Source organism: Phalacrocorax aristotelis, chromosome 7 (assembly GCF_949628215.1).
Source record: "Phalacrocorax aristotelis chromosome 7, bGulAri2.1, whole genome shotgun sequence".
Classification (NCBI taxonomy): Eukaryota; Metazoa; Chordata; class Aves; order Suliformes; family Phalacrocoracidae; genus Phalacrocorax; species Phalacrocorax aristotelis.
The window spans coordinates 35,352,952-35,373,170 of NC_134282.1; the positions used below are offsets into that span (position 1 = coordinate 35,352,952).

The 20,219-nt window shown below is 40.9% G+C and overlaps 1 protein-coding gene across 8 annotated transcripts in view; it reads left to right on the forward strand.

The window, feature by feature from the left end:
• Positions 1-3,260: 3,260 nt before the first annotated feature.
• CIB2 (calcium and integrin binding family member 2) overlaps positions 3,261-20,219 on the forward strand; it is a 57,415-nt gene continuing 40,456 nt past the window's right edge. For 2 of the 8 annotated variants that reach the window (XR_012661658.1, XM_075100006.1), the window contains exons 1-3: positions 3,369-3,856; positions 13,604-13,638; positions 15,609-15,697. Coding sequence is in view for 1 of the 8 variants with exons in the window: in XM_075100005.1 (XP_074956106.1) it covers positions 3,806-3,856; positions 13,604-13,638 (86 nt within the window). In the remaining 7 variants the exon portion in view is untranslated. Of the gene's footprint in view, positions 3,857-13,603; positions 13,639-15,608; positions 15,698-20,219 lie in introns of all 8 variants that reach the window. The other 6 variants (XM_075100007.1, XR_012661656.1, XM_075100005.1 and 3 more) reach the window with 6 other exon arrangements.

A 20,219-nucleotide genomic window follows, 5' to 3' on the forward strand; every position in this document is an offset into this window, starting at 1 on the left:
TGAAGGCCATTAATAAGCAACCTGATTGTTAAAACTCTGTGTGGATCTTCTCATTAACAGGTAAAGTGATCTCTGTTCATAATATCTTGATCTTTCTTAGGTGAGGAATAAGAGCTTTCATACTTAAACTACAGTCAAATTCTCACTGCATAATTTACAGAGGTGATTTAAGGTAGTGTGACCTGTCTGGTGGAGGTTATTAAACTTACATCTCTACTAACCAGAGCAAAGCCACCTGGTGTAGTAGCCATGTCTAGTAACAGTTTGGAGCAGGAGACTTAGCACTGAAGGCAATCAGGAGTGCTAGCATGATTTGGCCCACTCCCTGAGCTCTGGCTGTGGGAGCATGTACCTGCAGCTGGGGTCAGATTGAAGCCTTAGGTGGGTGTTAAGCTACTGCAGCTGACAGCCATCTTGCCATAAAATACTAAATCTGATGTACATAGTTGATTTTCTGCTCCATGAATTAACCTTCTTAAGCAGATGAACAGTGGCTACTTAACCATGTTCTCTGGTATAATGGCCAGTGTGATGTCAAGACTATTGTGTATATAGTTATACTATGTAATAAACTTTGTTTGCAACTAATGGCAAGGTATATGCTATGTGTTGCTAAATAGCTTAAAATCACTTGCTTTGGCAAACACTGAAGAGAAATTGAAATATAGTAAAGTGTGGTGAAAGGCTGGTACTGATAATGTTAAGGTCAGATCTTGCTGTGTACATAGAAAAGTATTGATTTGTTGCAGTAACATGTTGGGAGTAAGTATTGCTTAACACCCAACTGGCTAATTAAACTAATCTTTGATAAATACAAACAGATAGAAGAGGTGAAAAAGAGCAAACTGGAAAACTCTTTGATCTTTGACACATATAAATAGATAGGAGTCAAAAAAAGTTGGTGCATTATATTGTCTTTACATTTTACCCAGTTATTATAGCAAGGTAATTACGCAGTGAAATATAGGTACCACTACAGCATGCTTGAGAAGAACCAGCTAGTGTAGTGGAACCCTCAACAGCCAGTGTTTGAATCATCTTTTTAACAGTCTGTGCATTTTAATTTTATTTAATAATTGAAAAGAACTCTTCAGAGTGTGGAAAGAAGAATTAAAGAAACAGTTTATATTCTCTCCATACACTCAGTGGGTGCTGTTCCCTTGGTCTGTTGAGTCTTCCTTTTAAAGCAATACTTTCTAACTCTCCTAAAGCAATCAACTCTTTCGGCCATACCAGTTTCCCTACATAATTTGTCTACATTAGCATGAAACCAAAGCATTTCTGATATGTGAGAGAAAAGCTGAGGAGGCAGAGTGAAAAGCCAGGCCCAAAGGCGTAAGTAGGAATATGTCTATGAACCTCAGGAATGCCACTTCTGGCCTACTTTGTAACAAGAAGTAAGTCTTACCTAGCTGGTGCTTTGCATTTAACCCTTATGCTTTTCGATGTTGTTATTTTGATTCTAAAGATAGAGACTAGCTGGTATGTGTGTCATGTAGGATACAGTGGGACCAAACAGCCAGGAATATAAAAGCAGGTAAAAAAATGAAGATATAAGATATCAGTCTTTTCACTGTAGTAATACTGTTAAGTATACAGAATCACAAGATTAAAAGATAAGCAGGCCAATGCACCCCTTGTGTCAATTTGGTTCTGTATAATGACATTAAAGATAATTTGGCCATTTATATTTAATCTGATATGCAAAGACAGGCAGCTTGAATTGTGTGGCTGTGAAAGGAGTGCCATAGTCAAGTCACTTGACTATGTATTGGTCTGGTCTAAGTGAGAACAGCTGCAGAAATACTGTATTTTGCAGGTTTGGGGTTTTTTCTTATGTTCTGACTTGCTTGCCGAGAATCTTTTTGAACATAACAGGAATCCGATGCCACTGTACCTTGGGGAGAGTAAAAAACCCCCATAACAGTAATGGCTAGAAAAAGAGGTCAGTTTAGCCATGTTACAGTCAGTCAGTTCAACTGTCTGATATTTGCTGCACTCTTGATCTCATGGTAGGTCATTCAGAGTTTGTATTTTCCTTAATATTATAGCTTCTTCCTTCTTATTTTGAAACTGTGCTGCAATATGTTCTGGTATAGAATATTGAGTCTAAGGTCAACATATCGGTAGAATCCATTTCTTTCACTGTTAAAATTCTGACAATTGCTTATCACTAGTAAGCCTTGTTGAATGCATTGTCATACCAAGCCATTTATTTTGTATATATAGTAATATCTTTTGGTTTCGTAGCTCAAGGCAGTGCTGGTTTGCAATTCAGCAGATCTGCATTTCTAAATGTTAGAATCTAAATAAGTAATCTCCTAGAGCAGTCTACGGTTCAGCACTTCATAAAATCTTTTTACTACATATCCAACACACTTCATCGGCTATTTTTACTATGTATACAATACATTTACTTTCAGTGTTATTAAATGTTTGTTCTTTGTTATATGCCAAGGTAAACTGAACTCCTATTACCCAACGCTGCCATCAGGTCAGGATCATGAGAAGGTGTAGGAAAAAGCATAAGATAATTCTAATAAGATAATGCTAATCTGCTGAGGAAATAATGACCACTGGCAGAGCTGTAGGTAAAGAAGGTAGGAATCTTATTAAATATTTATAAACCTCTCCGTTCCTGTGTGCACAAATGGGAAGTGAGTGGTCCAAAGAAACTTACTCGTAGCAGGTGCTCCCTCCCTGTTCCCATCCTTTCTCACTCAGCCTTCTCCTACTGTTGTTATAAGAGCTTATCCCTCTGCAGATGTTAGATAACATGATTTTGTCTGAGTATTCATTTTGTCCGTCTCCATCTCGTACATGCTTTTTTATTTTTTTATTTTCCCGCAAATACGGAAATAAGATTGTATGACTTTAACACCCCCAGTGAGCCCTCTACTGGTACTTTGTACCTTTACGCTGTGGTAACTTTTCTCCCCAGCTGTGCTTGCTTGAGCCGAAGGAATCAGATTAACGTCTGTTTAAACTACTTTAATCCACCCGATTTGCGCGTAATTTGAGAAGGGATTACGCACTCACTGGTATGCCTGGGAGTTTGGGACCCCGGTAGTGAACTCGCACCCTTGGTAGCCAGGGCTGGTTCCAGCCACAGCGTACCCGTAAGCATGTGCTGTGGAGCCCCCGCGGCGCCCGGCGGTGATGTGGGACTCGCTGAGCCTCCCGACCGTCCAGCGGTATCTAACCTTGGCCGCATGGTACAGGTCAGATCCAAGCACCGCCTAGGACGCCCTTTTTCCTGTGGGGAGACCAGCTGCAGAAACGCTTACTCTGCTAAGCCGTTTCCTGGTTACTGGGTGCGCTCGCGGGGTGTGGGTGCGGTACGGCTGCGCCGCCGAGCGCCATCGGGTGACGCAAAGCTGCCCTGAAACGTGAGGGTGCCGAGCCAGGAGCGCCCTGAAGTCGTGAGGGAACGAGGGAGGCACCGGGGCGGCAGAGAGCCGGTGGCTTCTGGTGCTGGCTGCTCGGGTTGTGCGTTGTAAAAGCTCTGTATGCCTTTTAGAAAAGCATCTGAAACGGGGAGAATGGCATCGCTGTTTTGGGGCAACACCTGCCTGTGATTTTAACGCTTTCCTTCCCGGCACACTCCAGCCAAGCCTTTGCAAAGATTTCCCAATACCGCGTCCTTCCTCATTGGGCAAGTTCAGTCAAAGCCAGTTCAATGCAGGCGTTGGGATTTTTTTCAGCACATACACGGAGTATACGTGCTCTAAATGCCGACAATACAGAGGAATCCAGCTACTTCTAATGGGATGCATTTGCGTAGAGGAAGAATTCCTCATTTAAGATGGGTAATAAGCAAACGATATTTACTGATGAACAGCTAGATGCCTACCAGGTAAGATATCTTAGTTTGCATTAGGGGAAAGAAAGGGATAATCTTAATATGTTTGTGGGTTTTGGTTGGGGTTTTTTGTTTGTTTGTTAGTTGTTTTTCCCAAATGTAACTGAATACTTTTATTTGTAGCCTGCATGTATATCTTCTGCTGGTCCTTCCCAGGAATTGGTGTAGTACTGAAAGGACGGGTTGTTGAATATATTCAGTTTAATTCCCATCTCTGTATACAAGGAAAAGAGTCAAATTCTCAGTGGCTGGGCTAGGAAGCAGGGTGAAGATGGTGACTAGCTTGACAATGGGAGTTATTAGTAGAATCTTTCTACTGAGTGTCTTATAAAGAAGGAAGTGTAGCAATAACATCTTTTTCTTTCCCTGATACTTTTGCCTAATGGAGGGGAAAAGCAACAACAACAAAAATCCTTAGGAGAAGTGAAATTAGGTAAGGCCAAGTCAGAAATATGCTTAGTGTAATTTCAGAATAAGTATTCTTATGCTTGCATCCACACCTTGCATTTGTTGTGCATATATTATGCATAATATACACATTGCACAAAATATGTATTTTATGTCCAGGGATAGCTTATTGGTGGTACTTTATTTACCTCACATTGCATCAACTGAATTTCCAATACGGTAAAAATTAATAATGCCTTGTTTCAGTCATGTTTCAGCACACTGCAAATGTTGCTGAAATGGATTGTGAGAAGCTATCTGGACGGTGAGCATCTTGAAAGTTTCTGAAATAAAGTGAGGCAATATATGGAATAGAAGTGTGCTGAAGGAGGAGGCAGCTGACTATTATGAGATGCAGACAGGGCTGGCTGCATTGCTGTGTTCTTATGTGAAGTGATAAACATAGACAGAATTAACAGTGCAGGAAATTAACATTTAGTTTATCCCCTGATAACCAAGGGACAGATCCAGTGCACACAGAAGTAAATAACTTTATTTTTACCTTCAGGATCTTTGATCCAAGCACTTGAAGTAGAAACTATGATTTTAAATACCAATTTTCTTTGGAATTACTGCTGACATGGACTTTTCACAGGTGTAGATATTTAGCTCCAGTCAGGCTAGGAATATATACTTTAAAATGCTATCCCATGCTGAAAATAAGGCATAAACTAAATGTTATTAAATTCCTATATTTTCCTTGTCATTGTAGGAAATGTGAAAATGGAGCTTCTTTAATTTCCACTTTATCACACATCTCGCCCTCACCAGCAGTCTGTCACTGTAATATAGTAGTCTAAGTTAGTGGTCTTAGACTTAGTAGTCTAAGATCCAAAAAGGCTTTTTTTACACCCCTGCTGAACAGGCAAGAGGGAAAGCAAGGATCTGTAAAGCACCAGCGCCTGTCTTCCTACTACCAATAAAAGTGAACACAGAACAGACACAACTGCAGTGAAACAAAACAAAATCCAAATGTAATTAACGTTATCTTATTGACATAAACTGGCAAATGCAAGAGCTGAAATGTCATCCCTAATTCACTACTCTTCATGTAGAAATCGCCTTTCTCTAATGGCTTTTGCAGCCCTTGCCTTGCATAATGCTGGGTAATTGATCTCAAAGCCTGGCAGTAGTTAGGCCTAGTGGATTGAGTCAGCCTATGGGATTTCTCTGTTACAGGCGGACTTGTAGTTCATTAGTATATGCTAGATAATTTTTAACTAGTAAAAACACTTGTTGTATATGGTAAGTACGATAAAATAACAAGTTTCAGGACAATAACTAACCTCCAGAATTTGTCAGGAAGGAATATTAGCCTCATGCTGTGAACAATCAGATGAAGTTCTTATTTTGGTGGTCATTTGCCTCTGATCCATTAGTTATTGCATACATCTTGGATCTTTTAAACTTAGAAATCCTGGGGTTACTGCTGTAGCCATCCACACAGAGAGCTCTTGTTTCTCTACTTTGTTCTGGGAGAGTATGCAGTTGCTGTAATATGAACACAGCTGTTTGACCTGGAGTTTGCTGTCTTATCTGCCTTTTTCTCATTTGTGGAATTCCTTCAGAACAGAAAACGGGAGAATGGAGTCATGGTTCCATAACTTTTAAAATTTAGGTTTTTCATTTCTTGAAACAGCAGTTGGGTTGCCAGGTCCTCTGAATGCTGGACCAAAGTAAAACACTGTGTACCAGGGTCCACTACAACACTGTTGTGCACATCTATTTGTACCCCAATGTACAGCTGGTACATATAAATAGCTTTTAAAATGGGTCATTGATTAATCCTGTTTTAAACAAGAACTATGCAACTTCTTGTGAATTTGTATGTCTGAGTTGGTACTGTACTCCTTACAATAACACCCCAGGGTTACAGAATCCGTAGTATCAGTATGACAGAAGCAAAAGAGTCACCTTAATCCTTTTCGTAAAATAGATTATTTTTTTTAAATTCACCACCAATCGTATTGGAAGACTGTTCAAAACCTCACTCCCCTCATGGTTAGATTTATAATTTCTTTGTTTGAATATATTTCTGGCCGTTGTATTATCTGGTTGTAGCTTTGACCATTTTTTGTCTTTGACACAAATTGCTCTGAGCTTATAGCACCTGAATGTTACCTTTGTAGTGAGTTTTGTTAATGCATTATATTTTAAATGCTTGTTCCATAGGAGGCACTATGAGATGGGAAAGTTAATTAATGTGCTTAAAGTATGGTAAAACTATGTTAAGTGGCTTTAGTTTTCAGGAGTAAAAATTAAACTGCAGAAAAATCATGTGCTTGAAGACCTAGCATACATAAATCTCAGACCATTAATACAGTATTAATGAGGTAGAGTAACCTTGTTTGATTTGTCAAAAACTTTCTGAAACGCCCTTTTTTGCATATAAACTATCATATTAAAGAGTCACTTTTTTGCAGCACCTTTACATTTACATGAAATAATTGTAAATCTTGTCACCCACAAGAGGACCCCAAGGTTTTTAATAGATGAGCGTTTTAAATACTCTTAAGACTGGTGGTGAGTAGCCAGTTGAAAATGTTAAAGACAGATGCATAATAAGCTTGATAGTATTAAACTCTTATAGTTTTGTGGGGGTTTTGTTGTTCTTTGGGGTTTTTTTGGAACAGGTAGAGGCAAATTATCTAAAGCAAGACTGGAAAGCTGCAAATCTCCTAATGCCTTGTCATATCACCTGTTTTTAAGGTAATGCTCTAGTTGGCAGCTATTTATATTTCCATAAACTTAGTGAAATGTTTTGTAAATCAGGCTTCCGCAAACATTGGCTTCCTCATTGAGATTCACCTCATTTGAAGAGTTAGCCTTATATGAAAATGAATACTACTGGGGATTCCGGCTTCTTATGCCCTTAGAGTGCTTGACTGTTGTGGGGTTTTTTTTGTGGGTTTTTGTTTGTTTTTACATAAAATGCAAATTCTAACCAAGGTCTGGTTAGGGAAAAGGTTAAGTATTAATCACCAAGAAAGATGTATTTCATTGTAATCAAAAAACATTTTAAAATTAAGCTTTTGAAAGTTGCCTACGGATTTTGGAGGTCAAGTGTCATAATAAGAAAATTAACAGGAATTTTAGGGTTTGAGTGATGCTGTATAAAGTCGCTTGGGGCAATATAAAATAAAGGTATACAATAAAGTGACATCAGAGCGATATGTTAGCCTCAGTGCACTGCATTTCTCACTGAGAAACAGTAGTATTGAGTAGGAAATCTGTAGAAGCTGTGCTTGGGGTATGGACAAGCTACTCCACTGTCCAATCAATCTCACTGCATTTTCGGGGGTTACTCGAATAAGTGCTGTGAATTTGATACGAACTTGATTCTTTTTTTTTTTTTTTAATAGATAGAACCTAGAGAATATAGGGCACAAATATTTTATATCAGATATTACTGTTTTATTGCAAGCCATTTCTTTTTGTATTTGTTCATTAATGGGATTATTGACGTTATTTAATGCATCCTCAAAACAAACTGATGTTTATCCTGGCTGTCTTCTAGGCAATGTTGCAATAAAAGATAGGAATAAGAAATAATGACTTGCTGCTTTTACACAAGAATTTGACTATTACAGAACTAACTTTTTTCCTTTATTAAAATTCTAGTCAAAGTGGGATTCAAAAATATTTAATGAGAATTATGCAAAACCAGATGGAACAAGTTATGTCATGATCTGTCAAGAAATGCCATTTATGAAGTGAAACTAGGCTATCAAGCTATCTCTTGATTTAAAAAGCTATGCTTGACTTAATCAGGGCCTCTGATGAAATCCTTTACAAGAATACAAAACGTGTTCATCACCGGTTCTCCAGGAATTTCTGTAAAAAGTACTTTTCAGTTTGACAGAGTATTACTGTTCATGTGCATATTTTGAGTAGCATAACAATGGAACAAGGGTTTTGTGAAATTATCCTTCAGTCAGATTCTGGTTTCATGTTGCCATTTGGTGCATATATAGATTGAGCAAAATTACAGTTGTTGACAGTTTTTCTTCCTCAGTCCTTGCAAATGTCTAGCTGTTTTTACTGCCATGTTGCAGTATAAATATATAAACTGGTTCTCATAGCTGCAGATTTTTCCTCCTGAAACTCAGTGGGTGTCTTAGTTGTTCTGGCTGTACTTTAAAATATATATGATTACAAATAAAGATAGGTTGGATGTTAAAATCTCCATTGATATTCTGATGCAACCAGCATTTATTAAGATAAAAGTCTATATACCAATACTATTATTAATGCAGACGCTACTCTGACAGTATTTTTTTTAGTCTTTAAATCCAGATTTGCTAAAGTACTTGTACAGCTATGCAACTTGAATGGTGCTAGTCTCATTGACTTCCAGTAACTCTTTATATATAGTTTTCAGTGATGAAAATATGTATCTTGTGACTCAGTCTTGCACAACTCTATACCAGTCTTAGTTGTATAGCAATTAGAATAAAAGTATTGCATTTGTAAAATGTTACCAGAATAGAGTTAATAATAGATCTTAGATGAAAATTCATTTGCTGCTATCCGGCACCTTTTTGATTACTTCATAGGATGGTGTTTTTACGGTATTTTGATTAAATGTTCTTACACACATTGTGTATTTCTGGCACAGTACAAAACATCATTTATGATATGAAAAATGAAACCTGTGAAATAATTTGTTTTAAAATTGTAACATTTAAAATGTTGCAACATTCAGTACTTCTCATTTATTGAAGGCTGTAGAGTAGGGTAGCTATATGGATGTAATCTGTCTTGCCTTGAGGATATGTTAAAATTCCTGCTAGTCATTGGTTTACTTTATCTGTGGCTTGCTGGCTTTTGTTTGAGACTGTTTTTCTAATTTGGAGTGATTTTTTTTTTTTTTTTTTTACTGAGACTGTTATATATTATTTCCTTATTTATAAAACTTTCCAATGGAGCTGTTGCAGGGTCAGAATGAACCTGCCTTTATGAAACTATACATATAAAAGGCAGAATTACATGCATTGTCTTAGAGGAGAAATCTGCATTTAATAGGCTTAAAAAGTATTATTTCCCAGTAGCTTTGCATAGTTGAGGATTGCTGTTCTTTCATTCTGTTGTTCCTTTCTGCAGTTTTCTGTAGAGAAGTGTTTTGCTTATGTACGCAGAATTAGTTTTATTTGAAAACTGCTTTATGCACAATATTTGTTTCTGAAAGTGGTAAGTGATAATCTTTCATTCAGTGGCTCTGCTGCCATTCATAAACTGCGTGCTGCGCTCTTGCATTGGCAATAGATCTAACAGAACCAATTATATGTAGTCTGATTCTGGAGCCATACCTCATGTTACGCTGAGTATGCGCGCTTTTTATGTATATATATATAAAGTATCGGCATTCTCAGTACAGTTATCTCTATTCCTATTTTTTGTGCAAATCCCTGTAGGACTAAACATAACTGCAAACTCCTAGAGTGGTTCTGCCTTAAGTCTTACAGACTAGTGGAAAAGGTAGTGGACCACCCTGTTTCCATCTTCCTGTTCTGTCCTAAACCTGCATTCACCTCATACAGGAAATCAGGGAATAAAACTTGAGCAGTCTGTATGTTCTGCTCTTTTATAAAGTAAATTTTAAGAGCAGAGACCATTAACCATACTTTAGAAGCAATGTTGAGTGACTTGCAGAAAGTCACACTACCAGTCAAGAGCAAAGCCACCCATGGAACCTAAATACATCAGCTATCTGACTTGCTTCTCTGCAAAATTTTTTAAGAACCAGGTACACCACCTAAATGCCAGATTTGAGAAACAAGACCCATTATACAAGCTAATGATCTCATTGAAATCAGTGGGAAATTTTGTTTGCTTTATTTTATTCACTTTGCTAGAACTAAGGAGTTAAGTGGATAATTGCAGATTTGTTCAAGTGGTATCTTGCCTCCAAAAAACCATCAGTGATCCTTTATCAGACTTCTAATTAACTCGATTACTAAGGGCAGAAGGACAGACTGAGCGGGACAGTTGATCTTGGAAGGAAGAGCACATATTTTCTCAGGGACTGGAGTAGGTGACCTTTCCAGGAAAAGCCTCTATTCTAAATAACCTAAAACCCCCAAGGGTGGCCTCCTGTTAGCAGAAGTTTTTCAGGCCATTGTACAGCATTAGAAATAAAAGCAACGATTCTCAGGATAACTTATTGCCAGAAATCTTAAATTGATAAGAATTATGAAAACTCTGGTAATATTTATGCGGTATTTAGTTTGTGCTTTTGTAGCAGGACTCACAGTGGCTGCAGTGTCCAGACAGAATAGACAGGTTACTTTTTGTGTTCATAGTAAGTTCAAATACAGCTCACATAATAGCAAATGTGTTCCATTGTATCTCTGGCTTGAAGGAAGATTAATGTCATCATGTGCATAAATGCCAAATTCTTTCCAGAACCCACTTCACCTTTCCTTTTTGAGGGAGTTAATTTAGCATGTTAGTTTACTACTTATTGCCCATCATTGTGTATTTTCTGTATGAATGAAGTAGCAAGAAGAAAATTGGATGATTCATCTCCGTGATTCTTTGGCCAAAAGTCTTTAATTAAATTTGAATTAAATTGCTGGAGTTCCAGCAACTATAAAATGTAATTATGCTACTTAGACCCTTGTTCCGTTGTGACTTTAATCCAACTTAGGGCTGTGCTTTAAAAGAAAAAAGGCAGTCAGATGCTTGTTGTATCTTCATCTTTTGTACCAGCACTACCGATGCTATATTCTAAGCCAGTAAAAGGAAATAAGGAAATTATCCAAGCTAGAAATGAGTCCATTTACATTACTTTCCAAACACATTAGTTCCTTCCTTCAGAGTTCTCTGCTGCAGTTATACTACTGATGGGTGTGAAGTCTGCATAAAGGAAGAGGCAGAAATAAGAAGCTGAGCTAAGCAAGAGAGATGGCTGGACTTTCCTTTCAGAGCTAGCTTGGAGCCATGGCTTTTACATTTGCCATTTGAGACCAGGCAGGCTTCTTAATGGTAAAGCATTTAAATGATGTGTGTGATCTTGCTGTGGATCAAAAGTATAGGCCAGGTCACAATTAATTTGTGGTGCTCTGAGTAGCTTTAGGATCTCTGCAAGTGGTCTGTCAAACCACTGCAAATCTTTTTTGACACCCCTCATCCCTACACACAATTCCGTGTAATTGGCATAGGAATACTGCAGTCAGTAGCAGTGGTCAGGCAGATGCTTGGCAGCTACCGTTGTTATAAAGGTTTTCAATATTGGTGTGTTTTAGATTATATCGTTAAAAAAATTGATTTAAAAAAAAGGCAGACAATAGTGTCTGTGAAAGACATGCAGTGACTAAGATAAAAAAATTATGTGGCCCTTCAGTGAAAAAGATTTATGATATGACTTCTTAATGTGTCTTCCAATGGCATTTCTGCATGATTTCTGGAAGCTAAAGGGTAACTTTTCTTTTTTTGTCTTTATCTCCATTTGCATATCAAGTCTCTTGTCAATTTTCTAGTTAAGTAACAGTGTCTGCTGTTTTTTCAAGCCTATATAATTATGGGATGACTGCTGCTGAGGGCATTACAATTATTTGTGAGGTTGTACCTGCCTTTCATTAGGAAATGAAGCATCCTTAAGTGACAATTTGACTGTAAGTGTTGAATGTGCTGGAATTAATGAAGACTTAACCGGCTGGCTCCTATTTCACTTTGTGCAGTTCCAGACAATGTGACATCAGTGTCAGCAGCTCACAAGGTGCTTCCTATAGTGCCTTGCAACACTATTCTGCTACGTAATACACTAAAGGAAGAGCTGCTTTTCCTGCCACTTTCTATGGAGGAGAGCAAGCAAACTCAATAATTGATACCATGCAGGACTGGTAGCATACCTGGATACCTGAGACAAGCTGTTTGACTCCTTCACCTAGCTGTGATCATTTGCTTTTCCCTTTCATGGAAGAAGCAGGCATTTAGCCAGACTTTTTCTTAGCTTAGGAAATAAATGCTTTTTCACTAGTTGACTGAAGAGCAGGATTTGGGGAGTCATACTAGTTGTATGTACTCTTAAGTATGACTTTCCAAGTCTGATGATGTTATCTTGTCACTAGGTGATTTAAAAATATGATCTATTTTCAATGTGTTTATGTTACAGGAGGAAAGCTACTGAAAGCTGAGTTCTTGGGCAAATGCCTTGCCACATTACATGGGCCTGTGAGAGAGGTGGATAATCAGGAAGAATTTTGTGGTTTGGTTGTTCCCTATATGTACACCCTTATCAGCCACTAGCTCTAAGACAAGAAGATGCATATTCTCTAAATTTATGGCCTGAACAACGTTCTAAACTGATCATCCAATATTTAATTGCCACCAAAGTTCATAATTTTGGATGCAGGGCAGAATTTTCCCTAAACATATATTAGACAGGATAGTAGGGATTAGGAGATATTTCTATTGATGGATCAACTGATTATTATGGTTTCTCACAGCACCTGAAAATGTAACATGTTTTGTGACTGATGTAGAAATACATGAAATGCAAACTATTTCATTGCTTATATTATGGTTCTTTTGTGAAGTGTTTGAATTCTTCTAGCGAAATGCAGATGTTGAAAAAGAATGAATTAAAGCAATGTAAATGTGGTCCCACCACTGAGGCATTCATATAGCAAGCCAATGCCTGTAAGTTCTTTCGTGTTCGGCCAGCTCTACTTTGCATTCTAGTAAGTTATTTCAAATTCTGTGATAACACAGGGAAAGCTAAATAGTTTGCTTGCTGTTTGGAGGGCCTGTCCTTTTATCCATGTTCCTAACATACAGGAGTTTGCAGCCTTTCTCTGAAGTGACTGCAGTACAGAGTAATTATTAACAACTAATAAATAAGTACATGACTTCTATTGTTAAATCAGTTGTCTCTAATAGAGGAATACTCCAAGTTAGAAGATAGTTTTCATCATCTGTTTGTTATTTATATCTTTCTAGATCCATTTATTGAATGTTTTTGGCCTATACCTTTTTTAATGTAGTTCTGTTTCTGGTCTGGTCATTCCACTGTGGAGAAGTATTTCAGCAAGCTGGTGTGGTGGTTTGTTTTTTTTTTCCTCAAGTTTCACATAAACAATCTTTTTTTTTTTTTTTTTTTTTTTTTAACTGAGAGCCCTGTCCTTAGGATATATCAGTTATTTTATACCGTATATTGCTTTCGGAGTCAAAAGCAGATGGTACACAGTGTCTTTTATGTTTTTTGCCAGATCTGAGTTTCCTTCCAAAAGGTTGAAAAATAATTCTTTGCAATATTTCTGTAGTACAATAACGCATTTTGTTTTGTAACAGGATTGCACGTTCTTCACTCGGAAAGAAATCCTTCGGTAAGTAAACTCTATTAACATATTCTTTTGTGATTGGTATGTGTCGTGGTTCAGCCTCAGTTGGCAACTAAACACCATGCAGCCACTTGCTCACTCCCCCCACCCCTGTGGGATGGGGAAGAGAATCGGAAGAGCAAAAGAACTTGTGGGTTGAAATAAGCACAGTTTAATAATTACAATAAAATAATTCTAATAATAATGATTATTATAATAATGTCAATAATGATAATATAATAAAATGGAAAAGGAAAAAAAAACCAGAAACACGAATGATAAAACCACTCACCACCTGCCAACTGATGCTGCCCATCCCCGAGCCACGATTGTTACCCTCCTCCCCCAGCCAGCTCCTCCCAGTTAACATACTGGGCATGACGTTACATGATATGGAATATCGCTTTGGTCAGTTTGAATCTGCTCTCTTAGATGTGCCCCCTCCCCTCCCGGCTTCTTGTGCACCCGGCAGAGCATGGGAAGCTAGAAATGTCCTGGACTAGTACAAGCACTACCCAGCAACAACCAAAACATGTGTGTCACCTCAACATTGTTTTCATACTAAATCCAAAGCACAGCACTGGGCCAGCTGCAGTGAAGATAATTAACTCTATCCCAGCGAAAACCATGACAGTATCCAGCTGTTATTCCATAAAACCTACATCATGCTCGAGTCCCATACTACCCAATACAATTTCAATAACCCCTACCTGCCTTCTCATCTTTTAACAGAATATACAGATTTCATTTACCATTCCCCTAGTCTAGGACCATGCCTGTAAAATGTCCGTGAAATGTCCATTGAGTTCATTTAGTCCATGACTTTGGGTTCCATCTATCGTACGATTCTTTCAGAGAGGTGCTGTGTGTGGTGTTGGATTGTTGCACGCTGAAGTCAGTCCTCGTTTCATCACCACTGCACTGTTAGTCCTTGTTCTATCACCACTGCCCTTTGGTTTGTTCAATGGAAAGTTCATTTTTTAAATTAATTTGGGATATTCCCACCATGATACCATTGATATGGCATATAGCAACCATAGTAGTGATGACACACAACATTATATAGCAACTAACAGCATACGATTCAGTTCATTGACTGTTTTCACCCCAAATCAAATCCCCTTGAGGCACACACTGGACTCCTCCATCCTCCTGCATCACCCACCAAGTGCACCCAGGTGCTTGAGCAAAGGCAATCCCACAAATGGGTTTGCCTTTGCCTGAGGCAGGAAGAACCCAAACTGTTTTTGCCAGCATATTTTTAATGTGCACTACAGAGACTCTGTCCCCTTCCACAGTATGTAGGATTTCTGACTGGGCAGGGCCAGCTCGCTTGACAGATCCCCTAGCGTTGACTAACCAGGTGGCCTTTGCTAAATGTGTATCCCAGTGCTTGAATGTTCCACCCCTGATTGCTCTCAGTGTAGTTTTTAAGTCCATTGTATCTTTCAATTTTCCCAGGGGCTGGTGCATGATAGGCGATATGATACACCCACCCAATGCCGTGCTCTTTGGCCCAAGTTGCAATGAGCTTGTTTTGGAAATGAGTCCCATTGTCTGACTCAATTCTCTCTGGGGTGCCATGTCACCACAGGACTTGTTTTTCGAGACCCAGGATAGTGTTCTGGACAGTGGCGTGGGGCATGGGATATGTTTCCAGCCAGCTGGTCGTTGCTTCCACCATTGCAAGCACATGGCGCTTGCCTTGGCGGGTTTGTGGGAGTGTGATATAGTCAATTTGCCAGGCCTCCCCATATTTATATTTCAGCCATTGTCCCCCGTACCACAGAGGCTTTACCCACTTTGCTTGCTTGACTGCAGCACATGTTTCACATTCATGGATGACCTGTGCAATAGCGTCCATAGTCAAGTCTACCCCTTGATCACGAGCACATCTGTATGTTGCATCCCTCCCTTGATGGCCTGAGGTGTTATGGACCCACCGAGCTAGAATTAATTCACCTTTATGTTGCCAGTCCAGATCCACCTCAGCCACTTCAATCTTGGCAGCCTGATCTACCTGATGGTTGCTCCGATGTTCTTCAGTGGCCCGACTCGTGGGGACGTGAGTATCCACATGACGTACTTTCACAACCAGGTTCTCTACCTGGGCAGCAATATCTTGCCACAATGTGGCAGCCCAGATGGTTTTACCTCTGTGCTGCCAGTTGTTTTGCTTCCATTGCTGTAACCACCCCCACAGGGCATTTGCCACCATCCAGGAGTCAGTATAGAGATAGAACACTGGCCACTTTTCCCATTCAGCAATGTCCAAGGCCAGCTGGGTGGCCTTTACCTCTGCAAACTGGCTCAATTCACCTTCTCCTTCAGCAGTTTCTGTGACTTGTCGTGTAGGACTCCATACAGCAGCTTTCCATCTCCGGTGCTTTCCCACAAGGTGACAGGACCCATCAGTGAACAGGGCACGCTGCTTTTCATCTTCTGACAGTTTGTTGTACAGTGGGGCTTCTTCAGCACGTGTCACCTCCTCCTCTGGTGGTATTTCAAAATCTTTGCCTTCTGGCCAGTCCACAATCAATTCCAAGGTTCCTGGGTGACTGGGGTTTCCTACTCGAGCCCGCTGGGTGATCAGTGCAACCCATTTACTCCATGTAGCATCACTTGCATGGTGCGTAGAGGGGATGTTTCCTTTGAACATCCAGCCCAGCACTGGCAGTCGGGGTGCCAGGAGCAGCTGTGCCTCAGTACCAACCACTTCTGAAGCAGCTCGAACCCCGTCATAGGCTGCCAATATCTCCTTTTCAGTTGGAGTATAGTGGGCTTTGGACCCTCTGTATCCCTGACTCCAAAACTCTAGGGGTCAACCTTGGTTCTCCCCTGGCGCTTTCTGCCAGAGGCTCCAGGTAGGGCCATTCTCCCTGGCTGTGGTGTAAAGCACATTCTTTATACCTTGCCCTGCCTGGACTGGCCCAAGGGCTACTGCATGAACTATTTCCTGTTTAATCTGTTCAAAGGCTTGTCGTTGCTCAGGGTCCCATTTGAAATCATTCTTCTTCCAGGTGACTTGATAGAGAGGGCTTATGACCAGACTGTAATCTGGAATATGCATTCTCCAAAAACCCGCAATGCCCCAAAATGCTTGTGTTTCCTTTTGCTAGTTGGTGGAGACATGGCTGCTATTTTATTCATCACATCCATTGGAATCTGACAATGTCCATCTTGCCATTTTATTTCTAAGAACTGGATCTCTTCTGCAGGTCCCTTAACTTTGTTCTATGGCAAAACCAGCTTTCAGAAGGATTTGGACTATTTTCTTCCCTTTCTCAAAAGCTACTTCTGCTGTGTTGCCCCACACAATGATGTCATCAGTGTATTGTAGGTGTTTGGGAGCTCCACCTGTTCCAAAGCATCATGGATCAGTCCACGGCAAATGGTACGACTGTGTTTCCACCCCTGGGGCAGTCGATTCCAAGTGTACTGGACACCCCTCCAGGTGAAAGCAAACTGTGGCCTGCACTCTGCTGCCAGAGGGATTGAGAAGAATGCATTAGTGATATCAATTGTGGCATACCACTTGGCTGCCTTTGTCTCAGTTCATATTGAAGTTCTAGCATGTCTGGCACAGCAGCACTCAACGGTGGAGTGACTTTGTTCAGGCCATGATAGTTTACTGTTAACCTGCACTCTCCATTAGACTTCTGCATTGGCTATATGGCCAGTAAGTGGGTCTTACTGATGACTCCTTGGCTCTCCAGTCAACGAATGAGCTCATGGGTGGGAATCAGGGAGTCTCAGTTGGTGTGATAGTGCCACCGGTGCACTGTTGAGGTGGCGATCGGCACCTGTTGTTCTTTGACCTTCAGCAACCCCAAAACAGAAAGATCCTTCGAGAGGCCAGGCAAGGTAGACAGCTGTTTCATTTCCTCCATCTCCAGGGCAGCTAAACCAAAAGCCCACCTGTAACCTTTTGGGTCCTTGAAATACCCTCTCCTGAGGTAGTCTATGCCAAGGATGCACGGAGCCTCTGGGCCAGTCACAATGGGGTGCTTTTGCCACTCGTTCCTGGTTAGGCTCACTTCAGCCTCCAATACAGTTAGCTCTTGGGATCCCCCTGTCACTCCAGCAATGCTGATGGGTTCTGCCCCTGTATGGTTTGATGGCATTAGGGTGCACTGTGCACCAGTGTCCACTAAAGCTTTATACTCCTGTGGGTCGGACGTGCCAGGCCATCGGATCCACACAGTCCAGTAAGCCCGGTTATCCCTTTCCTCCACCTGGCTGGAGGCAGGGCCCCTGTAGTCCTGATCATAGTATTCATCACTCACTTCCTCTAAATACGAATCACAAGTGTCTCTATTAAGATCAGACAGAAAATCAGCACTTCTGCTCCTCTGTCTGGGGAATTGCTTACTGGAAACTGGAGCAGCAGCTGTCCTGGAGAAACTCCCCTGAGTGACTGTTCTTCCTTGCAGCTCACGTACCCGTGCCTCTAGGGTCGAGGTAGGTTTTCCATCCCACTTCTTCATGTCCTCTCCATAGTCACACAGGTAAAACCATAGGGTGCCCTGTCGTGTGTATCTTTTCTCTTGAGCAAAGGGATGCTTACTCCTAATGGCTGAGATAGTGGTCTGTACTGGTGGGGAGTAGGACCTATCTTTGAATTGCTGGACCTCTCGGGACAGTTTCTCAACAGCAGAGATGAGCAAGGAAGAGATATTTGCTTCATACTCCCAGAGTTTATCAATCAACTCCGCCACCATTGGTGTCTCGTCATCTTTCCAGGACATCACTGCCAATGAGTTTGCATGCGAAGATGGCGCGCTCTGTACAAACTTCTGCCACATGGTTGTGTGCACTCGACTTCATCTGGATCTTTGGATGACCGTTGATCGTCCAGGTCACCATAAATCACCTCAAGCACGGCTAATTCCCTTAGATACTGGATGCCTTTCTCCATGGTCATCCATTTTCCTAGGTGAAATACAAGATCTTCTTTGAAGGGGTACCTTTCTCTCACACCTGACAGGAGTTGCCTCCAGAGGCTGAGGGCTTGTGTCCCTTTTCCAATTGCTATATCAATGCCCCCTTCCCTAAAGAGGGATCCCAGTTGTTTGGCTTCCATCCCCTCTAATTCCAGACTACTGTCCCCATTATCCCAGCATCGGAGCAGCCAGGTGATAAGGTGCTCACCTGAATGATGGCCAAAATCTTTCCGTATATCCCGCAACTCACTCAAGGATAGGGATCGGGTAGTTTCGTTTCTTGTACACATTCTTCCTCTTCCTCCTCCTCTTCTTGTGATGGCCCTGGTTCCTCATAATCTCTTTCTAAACGAGTTGACTTTCTCTTCCAAGATTTCTTCTTGAGTATAGGGGCGACTGATACTGGCACGGGTTGGTCCTCTGGTTTACCCGCAATGCTTGTCACTGGGGTTTGAGTAGCTGCAGTGTCTGTCGTGGGGGTTTGGGTGGCTGCAGTGCTTGTTGCTTTTTGTCTTTGTCTTTTTAGATCCAGAGACCTTCTCTTCCCCTTGGGGGTACTGAATAGTGGTAAGTAGGGCTCGATAGGCATGAGCCAGGCCCCAGCACATTGCAGTGACTTGTATCTCTCTGCAATTGCCAGGGTGACAACATACTTCCTCCAAATATTCTACTAATTTTTCAGGATTCTGCACTTGTTCAGGGGTAAAGTCCCACATCATGGGGGTGCCCACCATCTTAGGCATTTGCCCATACTATCCCACATACCCTGCCGCGCATAGCTACCGAGCCTTGGGGCAGATCTCTGGATTATATTCTTAACTTGCTTATTAATCTTAGACAGAACTGACACCGTCTGCCAAAGCAATACCACCAAATGTATCTTAACTACCCAAGGATGTTCAAGATACTGAAAAGTTGTTGTAATGAAGGAGGAGACATTATATAAGATGGTAGCTGAGGTGCCGTTCTGTATTTCCTCCATAAAAAACCTCTCAGAGGAGGAGGTATAATTGCTAGTTGTCTCCATGAGGTGGTAGCCAAGTACAGTAATGGCTTCCATGCAAGACCTAAATAATTTATAACGGTCAAGGCCAGTGTTTTAATAACAAATTAAAACAGTCACACTCAGTCGCACCCATCTGCTGACCTGACAAGGAGTCACGAGAGGTATGCTGCCTTCCAGGAGCCAAGGTCTGAGACGTTGCTGAGAGGATTCCACAATTCATCAGTAAAACAGACTACTATCTGCTGTTACTGTTTCATATAGGCATGAATGACACTGAGAGCTGTTACCTGGGTAAAATCAAGGAAGGCTTTCGAGCCCTGGGTGGAGCAAGTGAAAAACAATGGCGCCCAGGTGATCTCTTCCATTTTGCCAGTTCGAGGGAAGGGAGCAGCCAGAAACAGGTGCATAATGTGTGTCAACTCCTGGCTACGTGGCTGGTGCCACCATGAGGTGTTTGGCTTTTATGACAATGGGGTGTTCTTCAATGATGACAACATGCTAGGGAGGGATGGAATCCATCTGTCCAAAAGGGGTAAGGGAATCTTCAGCAGTAGGCTGGCTAATTTGGTGAGGCAGGCTTTAAACTGAAGGACTTGGGGGGTGGGATCCATTGTGAAAACACTCACACCAGCACGTCC